Below are 26,941 nucleotides of genomic sequence, written 5' to 3' on the forward strand. Positions count from 1 at the left end.
ATCCAACGTTGGCTGCTACTACTGTCAATATGCTACTGGGCCACGTTATTGGTGCTGAGTAATACATTACAAAGCCCAACACAACTTGGGACCTAAATATTTGAAGGAGTGTCTCCTCCCGCAGCAGCTTGCTCACCTACTAAGATGCCCGGGGTGGCAGGGGGTGGGTATTCCACAGCCAGCTGAGATCTGTTCCACAGCAACATGGCAAAGCACCTGCTCCATGGCACCGTCCCTCTTCTCTCCAGCTGGAGACTTTTTTATTTGCACAGCCGGGTTCTGGGTGTTAATATATAGGCCAGGTATAAGGTGAGACTGTTATTTCTCTACTGGATGCTGTTTTGAATGTTACTGCTTTTTCCTTTATTATCAAATGTTGTTGTTATGGTTTTAGATTCCTTTATTGCAGGGCGGGCTAAAAAAATCTGAATAAATGAACAAAATAAGGGAAAATTAGGATAAATAACTTATTCAAGAACAAAGTGAACACTTACTGTCCAAGTCAGTGAAGTGGAGGGGCAAGAGTATGGAACAAGGACCTGGGAGACCAGGGTTCAAATCCCCATTTGGCCACGAAGCTCCCTGGGTGACCTTGGGCCAGTCACTGCCTCTCAGCCTAGCCTAACTCACAGGGTTGTTGTGGGGGTTAATTGAAGAGGAGGAGACCCATATACAGCAGCTTGAGGATCTTGGAGAAATAGGTGGGATATAAATGCAATTAAAAGTAATAATAATACGAAGTCATTATGAGATTGGATTTGGCACCATTTAGTCATACGCGAAATGTTAGGCTCAAATCCAGCTCAAGGCTTGGTAGGTGGTTGCACCCAAGCGTGCGCCTGTCCGTGCGGCAGCGCAAGGCAGTCCCTCTTCCCCAGCACATTCTCCCTCCCTCCCTTTGCCTGCTTATCTCTCTGCTTTTGCTCCGGCAGCCCAACACTTTGCCCTCCTTTCCCTTCAACCTCAGCCTGCAATTAAAAGCCATGCACCAAAGAGCTGTTCTGTACTCTCTTGTTCCCCGGCTTCCCTTTGCAAACAAGCCCCAGTGGCTGGCAATAAAGAGGCGCTTTTTCTTACTCCTCCAGTCCCTCCTCTCCCCCTTTGATGCCTCCTGCCAGAGGCCCCGGCTCCAAGGCCACGTGGACCTCACTTCAAACTTCTGACGCTGGCGAGAAATAAAGAGATCCTTTGTAGGCCTGTAAAAACAAACCCCTTAACAGCAAACCTCTCGCAGCTGGATATATCTTCCCCCTAGAACGCCCTGGCCCTTCTCTTCAACCCTGATGAAACATCTGATAAAAAAATGATGTAGCACCAGCTAATGGGGTTAGGCAAAAACTTTGGAGGCTTTATAAGACTGAGCTGAAATGGGAGGGAGGATGCAGAGGATGGAGGGGTTAACAGCAACAACAACATCCACTCCACACAAAACTGATTCCCATATGCTCGCATCCATGGCAGTGAATTTTCAGGAAGGCCAGTGAAACGGGATTAAAAATGTTCATCCATCAATGTGAATGCAGGAAGGATGGTACCCCCGCTGCTCTGGCTCCATGACATCAGCACCTAGTAAAATCTAACCGACCGACTATGTGATCATGCGGATGTGTTCTCTCACAGACTGGGGGCCCCTCCCAAATTCCGTTTCATTGTACATTCATGATTATTTGTGCTCGTGACAGTATGCAACTCTAGTTTAAACACTGTTTGTGCCTGCAAAAGTTTCTGGGTGCAAATACTACTTAATTTTCAGTCAGTGTGTATACTGTAGCTTCCGGCTGATATCCTGTACATTTCATAGCGCAGATGTTCTGGGGCAGAGGTGGCGACTGTCCCACTTCTGTTGCGCTATAGCTCAAAACTGCCCCTCCAAGCAGCAATGGGGAAGCATCTCAGGACAACTAATACAGAAGAATGATGTGTGGACAGTCTAGTATAAATCCCCTACTGATGCAGCAATGTATTGCACCACAGAGTGTCAATGAATCATAGAATCATAGAATCATAGAGTTGGAAGAGACCACAAGGGCCATCGAGTCCAACCCCCTGCCAAGCAGGAAACACCACCAGAGCACTCCTGACATATGGTTGTCAAGCCTCTGCTTAAATACCTCCAAAGAAGGAGACTCCACCACACTCCTTGGCAGCAAATTCCACTGTCAAACAGCTCTTACTGTCAGGAAGTTCTTCCTAATGTTTAGGTGGAATCTTCTTTCTTGTAGTTTGGATCCATTGCTCCGTGTCCGCTTCTCTGGAGCAGCAGAAAACAACCTTTCTCCCTCCTCTATGTGACATCCTTTTATATATTTGAACATGGCTATCATATCACCCCTTAACCTCCTCTTCTCCAGGCTAAACATGCCCAGCTCCCTTAGCCGTTCCTCAGAAGGCATCATTTCCAGCCTTTGACCATTTTAGTTGCCCTCCTCTGGACACGTTCCAGTTGGTCAGTGTCCTTCTTGAACTGTGGTGCCCAGAACTGGACACAGTACTCCAGGTGAGGCTGAGATGTTGCTGAATGAACCCGCAAACAAAACAAAACTTGAGGGAGTTTGGACCACTTCAGGAGGAAGCTGTTTTGTCATTTCCCCTTCAAAATATTTGCAGCTGGAATTCGCCATGTCCCAATTATTTTGTGAAGTGCTATTATTTTATATCTACAAGGCGAGAAAAGATGCTTCTCCATAGAATAAAATTAATGAAATAGCTGACAATTTCCCACCCTGTCATATGATCAAAATGTTCCACCTCACTGTACAGGTACGTCATCAAGAAAAGTCTGGCTTTGTGCATACTGCATCCAGTAATTCAAGAAGAATGTCGACAAATTGCAAAATATTCCGAAAACACCTCATAAAAGCATCTAGGATAAACATTGGAAGTTGCTGCCTTTGTCCATCTAGCCCAGTATTCTCTGATGGGCAGCAGCTCCCCAGAAACTCTGGCAGAGAGAGGGAGAGAGAGAGGTCTTTTCCGTCACCTTCTAACTGGAGATGCCAGGCTGGACCTCAGACGCTCTGAGATCTACAGCTGAGCTATGGTTCCTCTGCAAGGAAGGCATGACATGGGTTGGATAAGTTTCATCTAGAGCAAGTGCCAGGTGCTAGGTCTGGCCAGAGGGATAGATCCTGATTTCCCATCCTCCCCCACCCGTACATCAAATGTGAAGAGTTGGTGACCCCACTCACCTGTCAATCATGCCATGTCACAATGACATCAGGTGACACAGCACTTGGAAGCCCCTGAGGTCTTCCAGTCTCCTTCCATCATGTGTTGGGACTGTTCTGATACAGTCTCAGTTCAACAGTGAGACTCAGCAGGCCTGGGCATCACCCCACAGGAACTGAGAATGTGACTTTGGAACAACTCCCCCAAATAATCTGCAGTGATGAGCAAAGGCTGTTCCACAGCAAGCAAGCATGTTCACGTGGAAATGTGTCCCTGAAGGTTAAATGCTTGAAAACCAGTTAGCTAGCTAAAATTTGTTTCCAGCTGGATTTTTACAAATGGAAAGAGATGAGCAGTAATGTCACTTAGACATGGAGCGCAGGACAGTAGCTCTAAACTGCCAGGAGGCAGTTGAGGGCAAGAGATAAAACCACCTAAAGAATAATTCACCAGTGCGGCAAACTGACAAGAAAATAATAATAATAATAATAATAATAATAATAATAATAATAATAATAAATTTTATTTATATCCCGCCCTCCCCAGCCGAAGCCGGGCTCAGGGCGGCTAACAACAATCAAATAATCAAACAATCAAATAAACCAACATTCTAAAAATATTTCATTATAAAATTAATTAAAATCAAGTTAATGGCAACCATTAAGCAAAACTCTGTGCAGGTTGCCAGAGGAGGGAGTCAGGCTGCGCCCTGACCAAAGGCCTGGTGGAACAACTCTGTCTTGCAGGCCCTGCGGAAAGATGTCAAGTCCCGCAGGGCCCTAGTCTCTTCTGACAGAGCGTTCCACCAGATTGGAGCCGCAGCCGAGAAGGCCCTGGCTCTAGTTGAGGCCAGCCTAACCTCTCTGAGGCCTGGGACCTTCAGGATGTTTTTATTTGCAGACCGTAGGTTTCTTTGTGGGGCATACCAGGAGAGGCGGTCCCGTAGGTACGAGGGTCCTAGGCCGTATAGGGCTTTAAAGGTTAAAACCAGCACCTTAAACCTGATCCTGTACTCCACCGGGAGCCAGTGCAGCTGATATAGCACCGGATGAATGTGGTCTCGCAGCGAAGACCCCATAAGGAGTCTCGCCGCGGCATTCTGCACCCGCTGGAGTTTCTGGGTCAGTCTCAAGGGCAGCCCCACGTAGAGCGAGTTACAATAATCCAGTCTGGAGGTGACCGTCGCATGGATCACAGTGGCTAGGTCAGGGCGAGAGAGATAAGGGGCCAACTGCTTAGCTTGGCGGAGATGAAAAAATGCCGCCTTTGTTATAGCTGTAATCTGCGCCTCCATAGAGAGGGAGGTATCGAAGATTACACCCAAACTCTTCCATTAGGAAGAACTTCCTGACAGTAAGAGCTGTTCGACAGTGGAATTTGCTGCCAAGGAGTGTGGTGGAGTCTCCTTCTTTGGAGGTCTTTAAGCAGAGGCTTGACAACCATATGTCAGGAGTGCTCTGATGGTGTTTCCTGCTTGGCAGGGGGTTGGACTCGATGGCCCTTGTGGTCTCTTCCAACTCTATGATTCTATGATTCTATGATTCTTAACGGACGGTGCTGGCACTAACTGCACCCCCGGAAGAGATGGGAGTTGCCCCCTCAATCCCATATCGTCCCGTCCCAGCCAGAGGACCTCTGTCTTCGAAGGATTTAACTTCAACCGGCTCCCAAGGATGTGAGATTTATTAGGGGGCGCAAGGTGGTTTTCTAGGCAGCCCCACCCAGCTTTGTTGGAGGGGCAGTTGGGTCTGCAGCACCTTCGGACTCCTCATTCTGCTGCAAAGAGGGAAGGGTCTCCACAGGCCCTTCCAAAGGTTATTCATCCCATCTCCACAAGGTGGAAGAGGCATCTGCAGGGTACCTTCTTTATGGAAGCCCCCCACCCCATTCAGATGTTCCACTGGATCCTGTTTTAAGTCTCCAAATTTACTAAATCAAGTTCTATTCGGAGATTGCAGCCACTTCACATCAACAAAAGTCCGTCCGTTTTGTCAGTCTGGACTCTGCACACTCCAGCGGACCATGTTTTCTGCTTGTTGATTCCCTGCCGCCGCTGCTGCTCTGCCCCACTGCACAATCTTCTGCACTGACAAAGGCCAATAAGTGCAATTCACACCACACATTTAAAACCACTATGATACTGCCTGAAACACACAAGTTTCCCCTAAAGAATTCTGGGAGCTGTCATTGGTTAAAGGTGTGGAGACCCTTATTCCCCTCGCAGAGCTACAATTTCCATAGTTCCCTGGTAAGAGGGGTTGACTGTTGAAGCACCCTGGGAATGGGGTCTCCTGACAACTTTCAGCACCCCTAACAAACCAGAGTTCTTTGGCGGAAGCCACGATGCTTTAAAGTGGCTTCATAGTGCTTTAAATGCAAGGAACGAAGGCGGCCAAAGCCTTCCTCACCCCCCTTTGCTTTTCTCACCTCCAGGTCAAGTTCAGCGAGCGCCTCCTGCTGGTTTTTCCCGGGCTGCACCTGAAGCCTCTGATCTTGCTGTAGGCCCTGCTTCAAAAGGGCAGGCTTCATCAGGGGCAGGAGATGGACCAGCTGTTGCAACTGTGGGAGAAGAGAGGCGCTCAGAGTTAGTGGCCGACATGAGCACCATGGGAATTGGTGCTCTAAAGCGATCAACTGGGACACCCCCTACACCCCCCAATTAGTGGTCAACAAATCTGTCAGGGTCGGGTTCTCTCAGTTTCTTATTTCTCCAGTCTTAAGCTCAATTCCACTACATTTCTGCAACTGTGTGCATTGTATATAGAGATAGAGAGAGAGTGAGAGTATTCATGAAAATTCATCAACATTTTAGTGTGGATTTCTCCTAATACACACATTTTTGCATGCAGTTTGGCCTGAGGCACATATTTTTTGCAAACAATTTCTCCAAATACATTTGTATGTCGTATTTTCACTAACATTGTCTGTTATTCACTCTGTACACCAGTTCAGTGGCTTTATGCTGCAAAGTAGTTTGTACATTTGCTTAATAAATAGCTAAAATAATCACACCTGCTCTTTTACACATACTTTCCCCTACTATAAGCATCTTTGTACAGTGGTACCTCGGGTTAAGTACTTAATTCGTTCTGGAGGTCCGTTCTTAATCTGAAACTGTTCTTAACCTGAAGCACCACTTTAGCTAATGGGGCCTCCTGCTGCTGTCGCTCCGCTGGAACACAATTTCTGTTCTCATCCTGAAGCAAAGTTCTTAATCTGAGGTAATATTTCTGGGTTAGCGGAGTCTGTAACCTGAAGCCTATGTAACCTGAAGTGTCTGTAACCTGAAGCGTCTGTAACCTGAAGTGTATGTAACCCGAGGTACCACTGTACATATTATTTGCATACAAATGTTTATAAATGTGAATTTCATGTATTGTGAAATTCCCGTATTATTTTCAGAAAGTGTGAACTAAGAATCCAAAGGGCAATTTCTCCCCCATTGCTGCAGCCAACCTCTCCCCACTTCTGCCTTTCAGAAGGAGCCGAGCCCCATGGCAGCATGGGAAGGGGGGCGGCTGCTTTGTCCTGGCAACACCTGGCGCCAAGAGCAGCTGTGTGCTTTGCTGCGACCTAATAATAGAGGCAGGGCCAGACCCTTCAGTTCCATGGGCTGCAGCCGACAGCCCAGCCAAGAGGCCCGCGAAGATGGAAAGCCCACCGAGTCAGAAGCACGCTGAGATCAACGGGGTGAAACACTATTCACTCTGGCACCATTCCCACAAACTGCAGATGTTTGGACTGTACCACTTCAGAATTGCAGGTGGGGACTCACATGAATTAAAGTGCTCCCAATATTGAAAGCAATGTGAACAAACAGATATGCACACAGTTATAAGTCCAGGAGAGCACTCACAAGCCAGCCTTGCCCCCCACATACACCTTTTCTGTGTATGGGGATTTTTATTTTTCCCCTGGCATGGCGGAGCATTCAACTATGTGACTCTTCAGCTGGCACCAGAAGTGGTACAGCTCAGAAACAAGCACATTTTACCACCCACTGCTGGCAACACAAGCCTTTGGCCCCATGTCCTCCTCCTTCCCGATTTACTGTCTAAGGACATTTCCTTGGATTCACCCCTTGATATCTTTCCTTTGCTGTCCCTCCTTTGAGATACTTTGCTGACAAAGGCAAGGATGAAGAGCCGCAAAGGTAGCAAGAGGTGAAGGCTGTGGAAGAGGAAGAAGGCTGTGGACTTCGTGGAAAAGGTGAGTTGGGGGGGGACTGGAAGGAAAAGAGTGGGAGGGGGCACCACGTAGGTGTTCTGGGAAGCCGTTCTCGGCTCTGCAGCTCTTCCACATGGGGGGGGGGCGCTATTACTGGCACTCCGTTTCTGGATTCCTCAGTGCACTTCCAGGCAGAATCTGGGTGTGGCGGGAGCAAGGGATGGGTGCCTTATTTTACAGGTTAAAGATATGTCAGGTCTTCCTTGATGAAGACAGAACCGTAAGGAAAACTGACTCAAAGGAAGGGAAACTACCAATTGTGTTCTTTAATATGTTGTCCAACTTTGATCTGATTGATCTATGGCTTTTTAAGCACCCGCATTTTTCTTCTCTATTCACAATTCTTTTTCCAGGATAGATCACCTTTGGGCTTCAAAAGGACTCCAAAACCATGTTTTATCTTGCTTATGTATTTCTCTACCTACAACACCCAATAGAAAGGCTTCTGGTTTCTTTACAATGTATATTTCAACATTTTTAAAAAGTTCATTATATATCATTTCCCAGGATTACAAACCCACCACATATGGTAGAAGGTACCCTCTTTTTCTTTACATTTACAACACTGATTATTTAGTCTGTACATTTTTGCCAACTTCACTGGTTTATGTACCATCCATACATCATTTTATTACATTTTCTTTAAGTGAATTGCAAGCTGTAAAATTTATTCCATCTTTCCAAAGTTTTCCCCAATCCTCTAATTGTATATTATAACCAATGTTTTTGCTCAATGTATCATAACTGATTTAACTTCCTCATCTTTCACATGCCATTCTAAAAGTAGTTTACACATTTTTGACAATATTTTAATTTTAGAACTCAACAAATCTACTTCAAACCTGGATTTTGTAGATTCAAACCCATTATTTTTCTTATCTTCTTTAAATATTTCATTTATTTGATGATAATGCAACCAATCTTTCACTAAGCTTTTAATTTCTTCGTAAGATTTTAATTTCCACTGATTGTCTACTCACAGCTGTCAACTTTCAGATTTGAAAATAAGGGATCAGCAGCCTCACCTGTCCCGGGGACAGTCTACGGGATATCTAACAATCTGGGATAGCAGCAGGAAGCAGCGGGAAACGGCGCTGAAATAAGGGAATTTCCCGCAAAAAAAGGGAAGGTTGACAGCTATGTGTCTACTTCGATCACCAAATTTTCATAGGTGGCCCAATTTCCTTCCATATTTACACTTGTAGCCTCCAATGGCAATAACCACCATGGTGTTTTACATTTTAACAAACTCTTATATCTATTCCATACCTCGTATAATGATTTTTGAATTATATGGTTCAAAAAACCCTTGTTTACTTTTACTTTATCATAACATAAGATCTGTTATCATATCCTTCGAGATCTAATAGATCTGATTTCTTTAATAAAATCCAATCCCTGAGCCAGCACAGACAAGAGGCTTCGTAATACAATTTTAGGTTTGGCAAGGCGAAGCCACCTCTTTCTTTTACATCTGTAAGTAATTTAAATTTAATTCTTGGTTTCTTCCATTGCCAGATATATCTTAAAATTACTTTTTGCCACTCTTTAAAATTGCTTTGTCCATTTATAATTGGGATTGACTGGAATAGAAAAAAAACATCTTTGGTAGCACATTCATTTTAATTACAGAAATTCTACCCCACAGGGATAGTTTTATTCTTCCCCATATTTCTAAATCTCTTCTGATGCCATTCCACACTGGTATGTAATTATCTTTAAACAAATTAATATTTTTAGATGTTAGCCATATTCCTAAATATTTTAGCTTTTTAACCACCTCTATACCTTCTTGTTGCAATTTGTCTTTCAAATCCCGATTCATATTCTTTACAAGCATTTTTGTATTTATTTAATTTAAAACCTGCTCCTTGCCCAAATTGTTCAATTATTTCAAGTGCTCTTTTAGCACTGCTTAAAGGTTCTTCCACTGTTTTAACAAGATCATCTGGAAAGGCCCTTAATTTGTATTCATTCCGACCGACTCAAATTCCCTTAATTTGCTCCTCATTTCTCATATTTCTTAACAGGACTTCCAGGACCATGATAAATAATAATGGAGACGACAGACAACCTTGTCTTGTGCCCTTTGTAATTTCCAAATTTTCAGTTAATACATTATTATTATTCATAATAAATAATATCATTGATGAGGATAAACACCTGACAAGCCCAAAAGAAAAAAGGAAAGCATTCGGAAAATTTTATAGGTTACTATATCACCGTGGTAAAGAGGAGTGTAAGAAAATGGAATCTTATTTGAGTAACTGTAACATACCACAAGCATCCAAAGAAAACCAGATAAGTTTGAATGCACCCATATCCATATTGGAAGTACAAATGGCAATACAGAGAATGAAGATGGGGGACGCACTGGGACAAGGTGGACCCACAGCAATTTATTACAAAAAGTTCCAGGGTGCTCTTATCGAACCGCTTAAAGATACCATGAATAGAATATTGGAGACGGGAGTAATTCCTGTATCATGGAAGGATGCCTCTATTATCCTGATCCCCAAGCAGGACAGTGATCTCTATGATTCTATGATTCTTTACTGAATTGCGACTATTACACTATTTGCCACAATTTTAGCTAATAGACAGTCCATAGAGACCAAGTTTTATACACACACACACACATATACATACATACATACATACATACATACATATAATTTTCATTTTTAAAAACAATATTCTTATACATTCACATCGTTTTCAATTTCTACACTTCTGGGATTACTTAGATCCCTTGGACTTCCCCCTGCCCCTCTGGTTTCCAATTTTCCCTAATTTTTTTGCATCTAATTACATTTTTCTAATCCATTTTATCTCCTTTTTTACTTTAATTCATATTACAGTACATTATAAGTATTACAACAATCCTGCTAACGTTTATATGTATACACAGTGGTCTCTATAAACATAGCCATGTTCAAATATATAAAAGGATGTCACATAGAGGAGGGAGAAAGGTTGTTTTCTGCTGCTCCAGAGAAGCGGACACGGAGCAATGGATCCAAACTACAAGAAAGAAGATTCCACCTAAACATTAGGAAGAACTTCCTGAGAGTAAGAGCTGTTTGACAGTGGAATTTGCTGCCAAGGAGTGTGGTGGAGTCTCCTTCTTTGGAGGTCTTTAAGCAGAGGCTTGACAACCATATGTCAGGAGTGCTCTGATGGTGTTTCCTGCTTGGCAGGGGGTTGGACTCGATGGCCCTTGTGGTCTCTTCCAACTCTATGATTCTATGATTCTATGATTCTATGATTCTATGATTTTCCACTCTTGACTGAATTTCTTGTCATCTTGGGGCCTGATCCTCACGGTCATCTTTGCCATTTCGGCATAGTCCATCATCTTGGTTATCCACTCTTTGGTCGAGACTTTCTCTTCCTTCCACTTCTGGGCAAGTAGCAGTCTTGCAGCTGTTGTTGCGTACATAGTCTTTTTAAATCTTTTGGTATTTCGTCTCCTGTTAACCCTAGTAAAAAGTCTTTTGGTTTTTTGATAAACGTTATCTTAAACATTTTTTTCAATTCATTATATATCATTTCCCAGAAGTCTTTTATTATTTTACATGTCCACCAGATGTGGTAAAAAGTACCTTCTTTATCTTTACACTTCCAACATAAGTTGGAGGTGTTTTTATACATTTTTGGTAATCTTACTGGAGTCAAATACCAACAGTACACCATTTTCATTTAGTTTTCTCTCAATGTACAACAAGCCATAAATTTCAAATCCTCTTTCCACAACTTCTCCCATAAGTTAAATTGTATATTATAACCCACATCTTTTGCCCAGTGTATATTACAGCTTTAACTTCTTCATCCTTAGTGTCCCATTCTAACAGTAGCTTATACATTCTTGATAATAGTTTCTCATTGTTCTCCAATAATTATTTTTTGAACCTTGAGAATTCCATCCCAAAGCCCACTCCTTTGTTGCTCCTAAATATGTCACTTAATTGGTGATATTGTAACCAGTCCGTTAATAGGTGCCTTATATCTTGATTTTTTTTCAATTTCAATTGATTTTCCATTTCAGTTAACAGCTCTCTATAGATTGTCCATTCTCCTTTCATGTTAATTTTTTTAACAGATATTGCTTCAAGTGGGGAAAGCCATCATGACGTTTTATTCTCTAATAAATTTTAATATGTTTCCTGTACCATATAACTTGATTTCCTTATAATGTGGTTCAGGAACCCTTTGTGTACCTTCGTTTTCCCATATCCTAAGTATGCATGCCAACCAAATCTATGATCATGCCCTTCCAAGTCTAATACATCTGTATTTTTTAACATTATCCATTCCCGTAGCCAGCAGAGAAGGACACTTCATAATATAATTTCAAATGTGGTAGAGAGAACCCACCCCTTTCTTTAGCATCTGTTAGCAATTAAATTTAATTCTGGGCTTCTTCCCCTGCCAGAGAAATTTAGAAATATCCTTTTGCCATTGCTTAAAGTGTTCTGGCTCCTCTGACCACGGTATTGATTGGAATAAAAATAGCATTCTTGGCAATACATTCATTTTAATCATCGAGATCCTTCCCCACAAAGATAAATTCATCCTTCCCTATACCTCCATATCCCTCTTTATTTCATTCTAGATCTTTACATAATTATCTTTGAAAATAAGTGCTGGAGATGTAACAAGGTTTAGGGTACGTTTTATCATATGTAGTGGACTTGTAAAAGGGTAAAAGAATATTGAGAAATGATATACAATGAACTGGAAAAAATGTTCAAAAGTACCTTTCCAAAAAGAGTCCTTTTTGTTGGGGATAATTCAGAGGAAAATTCCCAGGTGTCAAAAAGGACTATTTATGTGTGCCATTATTGCAGCCCATGTCTTGTTAGCCCAAAAATGGAAAACGAGTGAGGTCCCAACCAAAGAAGAATGGCAACTTGCAGATTTAACACACAGAATAAGAGAACAAGAAAAATGCAAGTTTAAAGAAGACTGGAAAATGTTTATGGAATATATGAGTAAAAACTGTGTTCATTTAAAAACGCTGGTAACATTAAGATAATTTCACAGTGTAAATAAGATTTGATAGATGTAACAATGGATTATTGAATGGTTTAGTTCATGTAAAATATGCAGCACTGTATGGTATGCAAAATGAACCACTGAAAGAGAAGAAGGGGAGTCATTGATTCAAGGATGTTTAAATGAATATTCTGAAATGTAATTTAGAAAATTTAATAAAAAACTATTTTAAAAAAAGATATGTCAGGGAGATGTGTGGAATTCCTCCCAGGGCTTCTGCAGAGCTTGGGCCCTGTAGCAATGCAGCCCTAACAATGGGCAGAATAAAGCAGCCGCCTCCGCTGGCAGACACTGGGGAGCCATGAGGTGTTGTGGAGAAGACCTGTACGTGCCCTATAGCCAGCTCTACACCTGCTGGTCTAGCTTGCTGCCCTCAGGGGCAGTGCAGCATGCAGTCCTGTCACCAGTGCCAAGGTAAGATCCAGCTGTCTGTCTGGTTGCCTTTTGAACATCGAAAGGGTGTGGGTGTGTGTGTGCCATTTTGTCCTTTGCCTCAGGCAGCAAAACATCTTGGCCCAGCCCTGGATGTGTGTGAGCCAAGGGGCCTGCTCAAGCAGCGGCTTGCAGGCGTGTCGTGCCTCTGCTCGCCCCCCACTCTGTCCTCCAACCGGTTTGTTGTTAGCAGCTCGTGACTCAGGGCTGCCTGCTTGACAGCAAGACTCACCCATTCTGCCGGCAAACAACAGCTCAGCATCCCACTGAAGGCACAAAGAATAGCAGAGTTTGGCAGGAAATTGCAGGAGCTCCAAACCCTGGATCAGAAGCCTGCAGTCTATACAGGCACACACACATGTGCACTGGTTTTATTGCTGATGTTGTGTGCTCTGCGATGGAGCCGTGGGCATAGTGCAATTGCTATGCTGCTATTGAACTATGCTGTGCAGCACAAGCAGAGCAGAACTATCCAGTTCTTTGCCTTAGGACAACTTTTTCTTGGTGGGGGGCATAATAAAGGCAGCGGCAGATTTCCAGCAATGGACACCGGGTCTTGAACTGAAGAGCCAGTTTTCCTGCAACAGAATCACAGGTGGGCCAAAGATTGCCAGATTCAGCAACGTAGTGTTGGTTGCTGGTGCCTGGGATGGGTGTGCACTGGAGCAAAGCGGGGCTGCACTGAGCTGCACAGGGGGGAGCCAGCCAACGCGTGGGCAGAAATGGGAGACTGGGACGGGCCATGCAGGGGTCACCTGTATGGAGGCGCCTGGTTCGCACCCACTCAAAAATTGTGTGCCCGGGGCCCTGGTACCCCTCACACTTCACCCCCATCCAGTTCATAATTAATACATACAACATTAATACAAAGAATGTATCCAGTTGTTCAGAGTACTTCACATGCTTCAGTCACCCTTACAAGGAAAAGCACTATTCTTATTCCCACATTGCAGATGCAGGAGCTGAGGCCAGGAGAACAGCTGCTTGTGGCTGAGCTCTGAATTCATGGTTCATACTTGGCCACAAAAGCATGGCAATGTCAGTGGGCATTTCCAGACAACCTGTTTATTGAGCATTCATCTTAATTTGTTTGCAGGGAGATTAGACAGCATGGGCTATTTAATGTGATTTGTTTGCGGGAAGGTTAGATGTTGTAGCGTCAAAGCCTTTGTTGTTGTTATTGCACACTTTCCAGTACATTTTCCTGTCGGTTTCCTTTAGGGAAGCTGTTTTGTTCTGCCAGAGCTTCTAAACCTGAATTTGCTGGTATGTGAATGAGTCCCACTCAAAAATAGCAGCAATGCCCGGGAAGTGAACTAATGGCATTCTGCCCCTTTGCATGGAGCTTATCTGGCAGCATGATAGGGATGTTGGGCGAGTCAGCAGCAGCTGCAGCAGATCTTTGCGCTCAGTCCCACGAGGAGGGAGGGTGACAGGGCAGGTGGATGAAAGGATCAAACAGTAAGAAGGCCTCTCAAATGCAAGGACTCTGACCTGGCCAGTTTGTGCACTGCAGCTCTTGAGACCAGGAGGCAATGGAGTGAGCTGATGAGCCCAAGACATTTCTGGAGCCACTCAAAACAAACTAGGATATAATGCTGGCAAAGGTCTGAGAGAGAAGGAAATCAAATAAAACTGGGAGAGGAGAAAGGAAAGGTGAAGACAGGCATAATACAGAAACAGCTCACAGCAGATTTGTCAGCCTGGCTTTCTTCAACTTTCACCAATGAAATGACAGGCATTTGGCTGGCACAGCTGGCAGCCTTGCCCCTTCTGCCATGCTTCAGGAGTGTTGATACCTTTTAACATTGTTAGAAGTGCTGTACAAATGCCTGCCTTTATATTGTCATTTGTTGCTGTATTAATTTAAAAGTTTTTATTTATTTATTTTAAAACTGCTCTGGGGAAGAGAGTCTTCTGCTCCCAACTTGCAGGACTGGTTTCCCCGTCATTGCCTACTCAGACTTGACTCTGAATAGCAGCCTCTGTCTGATCTGCTTGGCACGCAGCGGGGGCAGCTTGATAGACCTGGCTGGTCTAGAAATGCCCTGCATGTTTCTCCCCAATGTGAAGACGTTTGTTTCCAGTTACTTTGTTGTCGTTAGCAAAAAGAAGGGATTGTTGGCTCCTGTCTTAGCTGCCACTTGCTGCTCACATGATGTGAGCCCCAACCACAGAACCAGAGCCCAAAGGATTCTACCCCACACATGCACCCCACAGATGTCACATGGGAGTGAGCACTGCGGCTTGTGGGCTTGTAGTCAGAGGATAAGGGCCGGAGGCTACACTGGGGATGAACAAGCAGAGCAACCTCCTCTTCCCTGGCTCAGACAAGTCCCTTGAAGAGGCTTCCCTTGGCAGAAGTTGTGGGATCAGTTCACTCACCAGCAACCAGACAGCAGTTCTGTGTTTTCAGCTCCGCCAACTGACTTGCAGCAAAAAAGAATCCCATCCCTTCTCCTGAAAAAGGCAGCCCTATGAAATAGGAGGCACCCTGACACCAAAATAAAATGAGCCAACAGTCTAGGGACACAAGGGAAGACTTACGAGAGACACCAATCCAACATTTCCGTGCCATTCCTTTTTGCAGGGGAGATTTGCAAGGGCAGAAGAACCGTTTGGGAGATGGGCTTCATCTTTTGCAGGCGTGCTCCCTGGATTCTCCCTGGATTATTGACTCTCCTCCTCCCTTTGCATACATGTAAGTGGAAGTGCAACTTGCAGGGCGGGGGTTGCACTTCTCAGCCCCTATAAGGACCCGAGCTAGCAGGCAGCTCCAGCTCCATTTCTTAGGCTTCACCCTGTCTGCCCTGAATAATGTTGTTTGAGCTCTGTGAGCTGCCATCAATGCTACAGTCTCTGCCTGCCTGGGTTTTCAAGCCTAAAAAGGCAATGGAACAGCAAGCAAATGGAAGGAAGCCAATCCCACCCCACTCCCCCGAGAGAACGGAAAAGGCCACTCAGAAAGACAGCCTCTGTTCCCAGCCAGGCCTGACCTTCTGTAGGATAGGATGTGGGTTTCTGCTGAAAGGGATCAATTCACATGACACTGACCCAAAGCCACCATTCCTTGACCTCACCATTGTCTCCCATTGAAATGGCACGAGAGAGGGGGTAGCAATGTGGGTGTCAAATCCAGACTCCAGCAGGGAGGGAAAGGAGGCTAGCGGGAAGGGGGGAGCCTGTGAGACCAAGAGAGCCCTGCTGGATTAGATGAATCGTCTGTGTAGTCCAGCATTCTGTTTCTCGTGCTGGGGAAGCAGAAGCCTCCAAGATCCCATGTCTCGTGGTCCATGAGGGCAGTAGCCTCCTCCAGCTGCTGCTCTCCAGTAACGGGTGTTTGTGACTAGCAGCCATGTGTCGGGGATTGGCGGGGCTCCAAAGTGCACATGGCAGAGCCAGGGGACCAGGGGAGTGACCCAGGAGAGGGGACCAGCGATTTATGGGGTTTGATGCCACCTGTAAGGCAGGAAATAGGGCAGGGGGTGGAGATCACTTTAGCTTACTTTTTCTGCAACTCTTTTTGAGATATGGCAATTAAAAACCAAACACAGTATTCATATTCTGGTTATACCATAGAGTTTTATAAAGTTGCTATGATATTGGAACTTTTATTTTTTTATCCCTTCCCTAATGATCTCGAGCCTAAAATTTGCTTTTTTAAAAACAGCTGGTGTACTCTAGCACAGTGTTTTGACCGAGCTACCCAGCATGATCCCAAGATCCCATTCCTGTTACATCAGACTCCATCAGTATGCATGCAGCTAGGATTTATTTTTATTTGCCAAGATGTGCTTAACATTACATTTACTTACAACAAACCATGTTTGCTATTGCCCATTCACTCGGTTTTGAGAGATCTTTGGGAGCTCTTTACAATTCTTTTTAATTTTACCAACCTGAATAATGTGGTGTCACCAGCAAGTCTGGCCTCTAACCGTCCTCCCCCATATCTAGGCTGTTGATGAACATGTTAAAAACCAAAACAGCTCCTTGAGGAACCTTACTTTTGTGGGAAATTTCAGTCAAATATAGCTAGCAAGCTTGGGGCTAGTTAATGCATGAAGGGGTTATTCCCCCTTCACCTTTGGTGAAGATGGAAGTAAAGGTTCTTTGTTCATTCTAAAGTTGACCAAGACAACACTGCGCTTCAAGCCCAGACTGTGTGCCGAGAAGTATTTTTCTGTGTTTTGTAAAACATTTTTTTTCTACCTGTGTTCTTATTGCTGCTGCATGGAATAACACATTAATCTTTGGACTTTGTAAGTAATGCATTTAAACTTGCTAATGGTGTGATCTGTTCATTGCAAGAAGGGTTCATTGCAAGAAGGCTATACTGTTGCTTGCTTTTGTGGTTTATAACTTTGCTGCTGGGACTCTGGCTTTGTTACTGGAGTTTGACTGCCCCACATTTCTGGATGTAGGCACCCAGCACATTCTTTTATTAATTAGCCCACATGGGTGATATATACTAGAATCATAGAATCATAGAATCATAGAGTTGGAAGAGACCACAAGGGCCATTGAGTCCAACCCCCTGCCAAGCAGGAAACACCATCAGAGCACTCCTGACATATGGTTGTCAAGCCTCTGCTTAAAGACCTCCAAAGGAGGAGACTCCACCACACTCCTTGGCAGCAAATTCCGCTGTCGAACAGCTCTTACTGTCAGGAAGTTCTTCCTAATGTTTAGGTGGAATATTCTTTCTTGTAGTTTGGATCCATTGCTCCGTGTCCGCTTCTCTGGAGCAGCAGAAAACAACCTTTCTCCCTTCTCTATGTGACATCCTTTTATATATTTGAACATGGCTATCATAACACCCCTTAACCTCCTCTTCTCCAGGCTAAACATGCCCAGCTCCCTTAGCCATTCCTCATAAGGCATCGTTTCCAGGCCTTGACACGTTCCAGTTTGTCAGTGTCCTTCTTGAACTGTGGTGCCCAGAACTGGACACAGTACTCCAGGTGAGGTCTGACCAGAGCAGAATACAGTGGCACTATTACTTCCCTTGATCTAGATACTATACTCCTATTGATGCAGCCCAGAATTGCATTGGCTTTTTTAGCTGCTGCGTCACACTGTTGGCTCATGTCAAGTTTGTGGTCAACCAAGACTCCTAGATCCTTTTCACATGTACTGCTCTCAAGCCAGGTGTCACCCATCTTGTATTTGTGCCTCTCATTTTTTTTGCCCAAGTGCAATACTTTACATTTCTCCCTGTTAAAATTCATCGTTTGTTTTGGCCCAGTTCTCTAATCTGTCAAGGTCGTTTTGAAGTGTGATCCTGTCCTCTGTTTGGTGTCATCTGCAAATTTGATCAGGATGCCCTTGAGTCCATCATCCAAGTCGTTGATAAAGATGTTGAATAAGACCGGGCCCAAGACAGAACCCTGTGGCACCCCACTAGTCACTCTTCTCCAGGATGAAGAGGAACCATTGATGAGCACCCTTTGGGTTCGGTCAGTCAGCCAGTTACAAATCCACTGAGTGGTAGCATAGTCAAGACCGCATTTTACCAGCTTCTTTACAAGAATATCATGGGGCACCTTGTCAAATGCTTTGCTGAAATCAAGGTAGGCTACATCCACTGCGTTCCCTTCATCTACCAGGCTTCTAATTCTGTCAAAAAACGAGATCAGGTTAGTCTGACATGACTTATTTTTCAGAAATCCATGCTGACTATTGGTGATCACAGCATTCCTTTCTAGGTGCTCACAGACTGTTTGCTTAATGATCTGCTCCAGAATCTTCCCTGGTATTGATGTCAGACTGACTGGGCGGTAATTATTTGGGTCCTCTCTTTTCCCCTTTTTGAAAATAGGGACAACATTTGCCCTCCTCCAGTCTGCCGGGACTTCGCCTGTTCTCCAGGAATTCTCAAAGATGACTGCCAGTGGTTCTGAAATCACATCTGCCAGTTCTTTTAATACTCTTGGATGCAGTTCATCTGGCCCTGGAGACTTGAATACATCTAGACTAGCCAAGTATTCTTGTACTATCTCCTTAGTTATTCTGGGCTGTGTTTCCTCTGCTGAATCATTTGCTCCAAATTCTTCAGGTCGGGCATTGTTTTCTTTATTGGAGAAGACTGAGGCAAAGAAGGCATTGAGGAGTTCAGCCCTTTCTGTGTCCCCTGTTTGCATTTCACCATCTTCTCCTCTGAGTGACCCCACTGTTTCTTTGTTCTTCCTTTTGCTACGAACATACCCATAAAAGCCTTTTTTGTTGCTTTTAACCTCTCTAGCAAGCCTGAGTTCATTCTGTGCTTTAGCTTTTCTGACTTTGTGTCTACACATGCTGGCTATTTGTTTGAATTCCTCTTTGGTGGTTTCCCCCCTTTTCCATTTTTTGTACACATCCTTTTTTAATCTTAACTCAGTTAAAAGTTCTTTAGATAGCCACCCTGGCTTCTTTAGGCACCTTCCATGTTTCCGTCTCATTGGTATTGCCTGAAGTTGTGCTTTTACTATCTCCCTCTTAACAAACTCCCAGCCATCATGAACTCCCTTTCCTTTTAGTATTACTGTCCATGGGATCTCACCCAGCACTTCCCTAAGTTTTATGAAGTCGGCTTTCTTAAAGTCAAGAAAGGGGTATTTGTCAGTGGGTTTTATGATTCCTTGCAGTTGTTCAGTTACATCTTGGATCTTAGCCCCGGGGAGACAGCACACTTCCCGAGACATCTTGTCAGGCCCACAGATCACTGCTTCTGTTCCCCTCAGTAGGGAATCCCCTATCACCACTACACGCCTCCTCTTAGGTTTGGTCGGGGTTCTTCCGTGAGCTGTCCGTTCCAAGGTCGCCTGCACATTCCCTGAGGACTGACTTTGCTGCTCATCTTCATATACCTGATCGACTGTAATGAGGGAGAGATCCTCAAATGGAGTCTGCTCTTCGTCTTCCATGCTAGGGGAGAGGACCTCAAAGCGATTGTGTATTTCTAAACAATCAGAGCGAACCCTGGGCCTCCTACTTCTTTGAGTCACGTTTCTCCATATATCTGGCTCCTGTGTTGGTGAACTAGCCTCCTTCTCAGGGGAGTCCCCTGTCTCTTCCTTGGTGGAGACGGTGTGCTCTGTTGCTTCCAAGAAGAGCTCCAGCTCTCTAATTCTTTGGAGCGTAGCTACACGTTCCTCCAGTTGCTGGATTTTGTCTTCTAAGAGGGCAATCAACATACAATTGCTGCAGGTAAAGCTGCCTGCAACCTTTGGCAAGATGGCAAACATTGCGCAGGAACCGCAGGCGACTGCAGCTGTTCCATCACCCTCCATCTTGAGAACGTGTCGTTGGGGGTGGCTACAGCGGTCCTCCATTATAAGAAGCGTGAAGACAGGACAAATAACTCCCCCCCAAAAAAACCTAGGTCTCCCCCAACAAACGGGGTTCAAGTAGTCAGCACCCACTCAATCACCTTGCCCAGGAATGGAAGATTTGAGACTGGGCGATAACTGGCCTTAGTGTCCTGGGTCCAAAGATGGTTTTTTAAAAAGTGATTTAATAACTGTTTCTTTAAGTGGGTCTGGGAAGACTCCCTCATGTTCACCACCCCACGGAGCCCATTGCCCAGCCTTGCCTGTTTCTGGTGATGCCTATTATGTCATATTTAGTTTGCTGTACCAAGAGCTCAAGCTCATCTTGTTTATTTCCCATGCTTTGCGCATTAGTGTACAGACATTGAAGTCCATTAATCATTCCCCCATGTCTCTTATTTAAGGATTTTTTCCTCCCACCACTAGATCTGCGTGCTGTTTGCTCCATTCGGTCTATGACATTTGGATGATCATCTTCATCAATTGATAGACTCCTACCTTCAGGAGCACTGTCTCCCTCCCCCACATTAGTCAGTTTAAAGCCCTCCTGATGAGGTTTCTGAGATTTTTGGCAAAAACATTCCTCCCAACCGTTGTGAGGTGCAGCCCATCGCTTGCCAGAAGTCCATCTTCAAGAAACTGCAGTCCGTGATCTAAGAATCCAAACCGTTTCTGTTTACACCATTTGCGAAGCCAGTTGTTCACTTCCACTATTTTTCCCTCTCTCCCTGGGCCACGTCGTTCAACTGGGAGGACAGATGAGATGACAATTTGTGCATTTAATTGCTTCAATTTCCTGCCCAGAGCCTCGTAATCTCTTTTGATCTTCTGGAGGCTATTGCTTGCAGTGTCATTGGTTCCCACATGAACCAAGAGGAAGGGGTATTTGTCAGTGGGTTTTATGATTCCTTGCAGTCGTTCAGTTACATCTTGGATCTTAGCCCCGGGGAGACAGCACACTTCCTGAGACATCTTGTCAGGCCCACAGATCACTGCTTCTGTTCCCCTCAGTAGGGAATCCCCTATCATCACTATCACCACTACTATTTCTTCCCCTGCAACCTAATCCGTCTTTTTAGCAACCCAGACGTATCTCATTACTGTCATCATCAGACCTAAACCTTTGCTGCTTGTTCAGGACAAGGATGAAGAATACAAGGCATCCAGATATTAAGTGGGGGTTGGTTGCAATTATTTCCTCTGCTCAGCCCATAATCCAGCCATGCTGATGAGTACATTTTTTTAGCTGCCTATAAAAAGTGTGCTTGTTTCTGCACCTCCACAACGCCTGCTGACTCAGTATACCATAAGTCAGTACTGATCCTTCTTCAAGCTGGCCTTGTAAAGGCCACCCTGAATTTCTCAAGGCTCCAGGAAGGAAGAATGCACAATAACATCATAGGTCCAGGTCAGACTGTGCATTTAAACAAATAATTGGCAAGAAGCTTGAAATGGTGGAAACTGGAAAAGGTGGCTTAAGCAGAGTCACAAAACTGATCCAGCTTCTCAGAAACTTTGGCAATTCCACTGCTAATCCCTGATAAAGTCCAAAATTCTAAGGCTTGAGTTGGGAACCCGGTGGTCCTTTCAAGGACTGGGTGTGCTCAAGCCACAAAGTCCTTCTTCAAAGAACGGTAATGTGACACACATCTGTGCTTGTGATTGGCCGGCATATATAAGGCCTCCAGACTGGACTGGGCAGGCCAGGTGTAAAGCGGCTCTTGCCTGGCCAACAGGTTAGAACCGCCTGCTTGCTGCCTAAGGCCTGAGTGCAGCTTTGTTTCCAGGCTGGCTCAGCTGCCTGCTCCCCTGGCCGAGCCCTGAGGCAGCACGCCTTGCGCAGATCAGATGGGCTGAGTCGGCACTTCTGGGGACCCACTGCCCCTGCCAAGCTCCTGTGCAGACTTGCCCTTGTAAAAGCGATTCCTCCTTGTGCACTCTTTCCCTGCCTCCCAAGTGCTTCTAACTCTGCATAACCTCGTTGTGGGTTTGAATGTTAACAAATCAGCAGAAATTTCATTTCCACGGAGCACTGGAGGGGAGGGGGCGGTGGGGGGAGGAGAGGGAAAGCAATCTGTCAGATCTTCTCTCCGCTCACGTCCATTCCCATCGCTCCCCATTGTGCCTGCTGATTGCTTATTCTTCTTCCTTAAAAAGAAGCCTTGGAGAATATTTAAACAATAGCTTACTTGCTGGGATGAATCACAAAACATATATAGAGCTAAATATACAAAAATAAGCCGCCCACCTGCACGCCTTTCTCGGCGCAAAAGCGCAGAAGCCAAAGGAGTTTCTGCTGTGATGGGCTTTGGAATAAGCCAAGTTGGCAATTTCGAAATTACATTCAATTGCTGGAGCAGAAAACAAAGTATACAGCTCTGGACGTCAACTAATTTTTTAAAATGGGGCTGGGGGGTTGATTTTGAAGGAAGCAAAGCCAGAGCTGGCTTTGTCTGTCAAGTCATTCCCTTGCAACCCAAGCTGCATGCAAAGGACTCCTTAACTCTCTCCTCTCCATTGCGCACAAAACTTTTACCAACCTGGGGCCGATGTCGTCCAAAACATATGCGGAGCACCAATGTTGGTAAAAGTTGGTGCACAGCAGGGGGCTACAGGGGGGATAGCCAGGTTTTTTGCCCCGGGCAAAGCCTCCAAAGGAGTACCATTGAGGCTCCTAGCGTGTGTGTTTGTTTGTTGTGTGTGTGTGTGTGTGTGTGTGTGTGTGTACGCAAATGCACATGGGAGGCCAAACTGGGTCTTTGACCCTAGTGAAATAAAGCCTAGTTTTGCCCCTGGTGCACAGCAAGAGAGGCCTTGGTAGCACGCAACCCCCCCCCCCCAATTTTAGGCACCTCACCTTTTACTCTTGTCCATAATGCAAGGGCAGCTCAAGGGCTCTGAGAGAGGGAACTGCTGTTCACTGCCTGGGGGGGGGGATTGAAGAGTCATTTGTCTAGCATCTCAGATACATTGTGGGGGTTCTTGGGGTCCTCCTGGGGAGCAGATGGGAAGCCCTGGGTTCCAGATTGAGTTGCTAGACCTCCAGTTGCCTACCCCTAATATACAGAAATGTGTGGGAAAGGGCTGATGTATTGCTCATAAGGAGAAAAAAGTTTATCTTCATTATGTGATCCTGCCAAGTCTTCATCAGTTTGCATCATTCAAATAGAGTTACAGATTTTTTTAAAAATGTTTCAGCTTGCTTAAGATCATAAGAGCGTAAGAAAAGCCTGCTGGATTAGGCTAAAGAGGGCCCACCTAGTTCAGCCTCCTGTCCTCACAGGGGCGAACCAGGTGCCTCTGGGAAACCGGCAAGCCTTCTTCAAACTGAGTAGGGAGAGTTCGGCTGGAAGACACAGAAGGAAGGGAAGCAAGAGCGATGGAGTGCTGCAAGGACCTGGCATGAGCAGGTGAAAGGCAAAGACACAGCAGAATGTGCAACTGCCTTTGTGGATGTGACTTCCCTTCTCTCTCTCTCTTGCTTTGCTACCAGCACCTCCTGCCAAAACGTCGACCGAAAGCTCTTTGAGGTGCAGAGCCTCCTGTAAAGCAGGGCAGCCAATGTGGAAGTACTGGCTTCCATCCTTCCTGAACGTTGGCTCTGCTGGCTGGGGCTGAAGGTAGCCGTAGTTCAAAACAGCAGGAGAAAGAGCACCGGGGTGGGGAAGGTGCTTTAAAGCAGCCAAAATGTCTCAGTCAGTCGAGCATGAGACTCTTAACCTCAGGGTCGTGGGTCTGAGCGCCCCTCCCCCCGTTGGTCAAAAAGATTCCTGCATTGCAAAGGGTTGGACCAGATGACCCTCTTGGTCCCTTATGAATGCTTCAGCAACAGGCATCCTGGCTGGGCCCCAAACCCCGTCCTTCTGATTACTGCCTCCATCCTTGGTTGCTAACCAGGAGGCATATGGAGGGAGGAGAAAATAAGTTCGGGGGCAGCAGGATTCCCAGCAGTGCACCTATGGCACTGGCGCATAAGACCCACGGGCTTTTTCCAGTGGCCTTGATATCCTTTTGTCAGGGTAGGTATATAAATACTTTTATAAATAAATAAATAAATAAATAAATATGCATTCATCAAAACTCTGACACCGAAAACATTCTACCAGACTATCTGGCCCCTCATGTATGACAGATATACATGCTCCTGTCTACACGAGAGTGCAATGTGCAGGAGATACTGACAGCAGGGCACATGCTGCTGGAAAGGATGCTAAGAGCAGGCGGCCTTGCTCTCGTGTCGCTTTCCTCCGCAGGGATCCCATCAGCCTTTATCAGTCCCAGACGCAAGCAGCTATATTAATTTTCTGGCATTGCGTTCAAAGTTGAGAAATCAAAGCCAGGAAGGATTGGAACCCAGTCACACATGGCTGGGTGTGCCAAAACCACGGTGTGCACCTCCTCCCTTTCTCCTCCCCTCCTTTGCCCTGGGGGGGGGCGCACAGAGATGGAACCCAGATGAGGGCAGAAAAGTTGCTGGAGGAAACAATGGTTTCTAGATGTCTTAAAGGGTGCACCACCTTGGAAGGTTCTGAAGGGGCTAGACGCACCTTTCTAATTCCGGGGTGGGCAACGTGAGCCTGAGGGCTGATTCTAGACTAAATGCAGGGAGGGGCGAGAAGAAAGAAAAGAAAGAGAAATGGGAGAAGTGAGAGGGAGAGAGAAGTCGGTGGCAGAGGGGCAGGGGCAGGGAGAACACAGGCTGTAATAGAGAGAAGGGGAAGAGAAAGCAGAGAACGAGGGAGGGAGAAAAGGGGTGTCCTGCCCACTTCTGGCCCCAGCCTGTGGTTCCCTGGCAGATTCCCCCCCCCCCCCGGAATGTATTCCTCAAGATAAAATGACTTGTCCTTTCGTGCCGTAATGTGTGTCAGAATTCTGACCTGCAAAGGTTCTTTCTGCTGACAAGGAGTTTGCAGGGCACAACGTGGCTCTCCTTCTGTGCCAGGGCCAGGCTGCCCTGTGTCACACCTGCTTTGCTTCCCCTTCTGGGTAGACATGCTCAGACGTGCACATCTACAGTGCTCAGCCTGCTGGGGAGTTCTGAATGCATTCTAAGTCACACTTGGGACTTCTTGGGGCCCTGTAAGCCTGGCTGGCACTCTGTCTGCACCCCAAATGTGTATATGAGCTTGGAGAAAGGCATGCAACAACTCACTGACAGTCACACAGACATAGAAAGGCCTCTTTCACAGGCAAAACTTTGACAACTGCTGGTCTACACAAATGTTTCAGCATCCACAAACACAATGCAATATCCCTGCCAGCCATGCTCCCAGAAAAACCCATAGCCAGTATTCCAAGGGAGCTCCTGCTATACAAGAAAGGCGATTCCGACTAAACCTCAAGAAGAACCGTCTGACGGGAAGAGCTGTTTGACAGTGGGATGGTCTCCCTTGGGAAGTGGTGGACTTAGGCCAAGATTGGATGCCCACCTGCCATGGATGAGCTGAGATCCCTGCGTTGCAGGTTGGGCTAGATGGCCCTTGGTCTCCCTTCCAACTCTAAAATTCTGTGATCCTTTGATTCTATGATTCTATCTTGCAAGGATCCCAGGAAAGCATCATCAGACCTGGAACCAGTTCACCCTCTTCCCACGTTTTCCCACACTAACCTCATTGCTCACTGCTGTCTGCATCTTTCCCAGCAGCTTTGTAATGAAACAGAGACTCAGGTTCCTGCGCAGTTGTCTAGAGGAAAGACGAGAAAGCATCAGCCTCTCCAGTCCCATGCCAAGAAGCCTTCCTTTCCTTCAGCATGCCATGCACCAGCTCTGCCAAGAGGCTGGCAGATTCGTGATGTTGCCAAAGGGCAGCAAAGTTTCTGTTTTTAAATGGAATTATTACTTTAAAAAAACAAAACAAAAAAACATCCCAACAAGGGCAGGCAGGAGCATTTGGATAGTATGCCTCAGGTGCCAAAGTGCCCTTTGGATCAGTCCTAAGGATCCCCATTCTTTTTCTCTCTCTTCAAGGCTCTCAGGGCCCCTCCAGATATCCTTTTCATGGGGCATTCCTGGAGACTGGGGCAGTCATATGCAACCCCACTTTTTGAGAATTGTTCGAGTCTGCTAAGGTTTGGCACCTGCCCCGTAACCTCCTGCTAGAATCCTGTAAATTTTCATAACCACAAATATTCAGGTGGGGACAGGATTCGCTCTGCTTTTGCTGTGCTATAGCACAAGAGTTCCCTTCTGGACAGTATAGTAACACTGGGGAAGCATCACAGAGCAAAGATTGAAGAGGGAGGATGTGTGGGTGGTCCAGTATAAATTCACAACTCATGCACTATTACTGAATCTGTGACATGCTGCAGAATACACCCACAAAAACCCCACTGGTCTGGAGGGACCTCAGTCTCCCATCACAGGTTTCATTCACTCCATGAGATTTGTGCCAGGAGAACCACTGGGTGGATTGTGCCCCATATTAGTGAGTGGCCTTTGGGGTTTCCCTTCTCTCAGGCAATGAAGCCATCTTGGACAGATCCCACCAGCACCACGCAAAGGTGTTGGTTAGGAGTGAACCACAAACCTCTTGCTAAAGCATTGGCAGAGCTCTATCCCTCGCTGCCTCCCACTTTATGTAATTTGCTAGCCACTCTGTGAGCATTCTTTTGGATGATTTTCTTTTTACTAATTAAATTTAGACTGTCCTCTTATTATGTTAGCACTACAGTTGTATCCTCTTTCCGTATTCTGGGTTGTATTATTATTATTTTATTAGATTTATATACCACCCTTCATCATAAGA

General features: G+C 45.5%; 1 protein-coding gene across 5 annotated transcripts in view; it reads right to left on the minus strand.

Moving 5' to 3' along the window:
- Nucleotides 1-26,941, minus strand: part of FAM178B (family with sequence similarity 178 member B) — a 184,660-nt gene that overhangs the window by 47,145 nt on the left and 110,574 nt on the right. For 3 of the 5 annotated variants that reach the window (XM_053401559.1, XM_053401558.1, XM_053401557.1), the window contains 2 exons: nt 25,804-25,879; nt 5,596-5,727 (listed from right to left, as the gene is read on the minus strand). In XM_053401559.1, coding sequence (XP_053257534.1) covers nt 5,596-5,727; nt 25,804-25,879 — 208 coding nt within the window. Of the gene's footprint in view, nt 1-5,595; nt 5,728-25,803; nt 25,880-26,941 lie in introns of those variants that run through there. The other 2 variants (XM_053401561.1, XM_053401562.1) reach the window with 2 other exon arrangements.

The sequence above is a fragment of the Podarcis raffonei genome, chromosome 8 (assembly GCF_027172205.1).
Source record: "Podarcis raffonei isolate rPodRaf1 chromosome 8, rPodRaf1.pri, whole genome shotgun sequence".
Classification (NCBI taxonomy): Eukaryota; Metazoa; Chordata; class Lepidosauria; order Squamata; family Lacertidae; genus Podarcis; species Podarcis raffonei.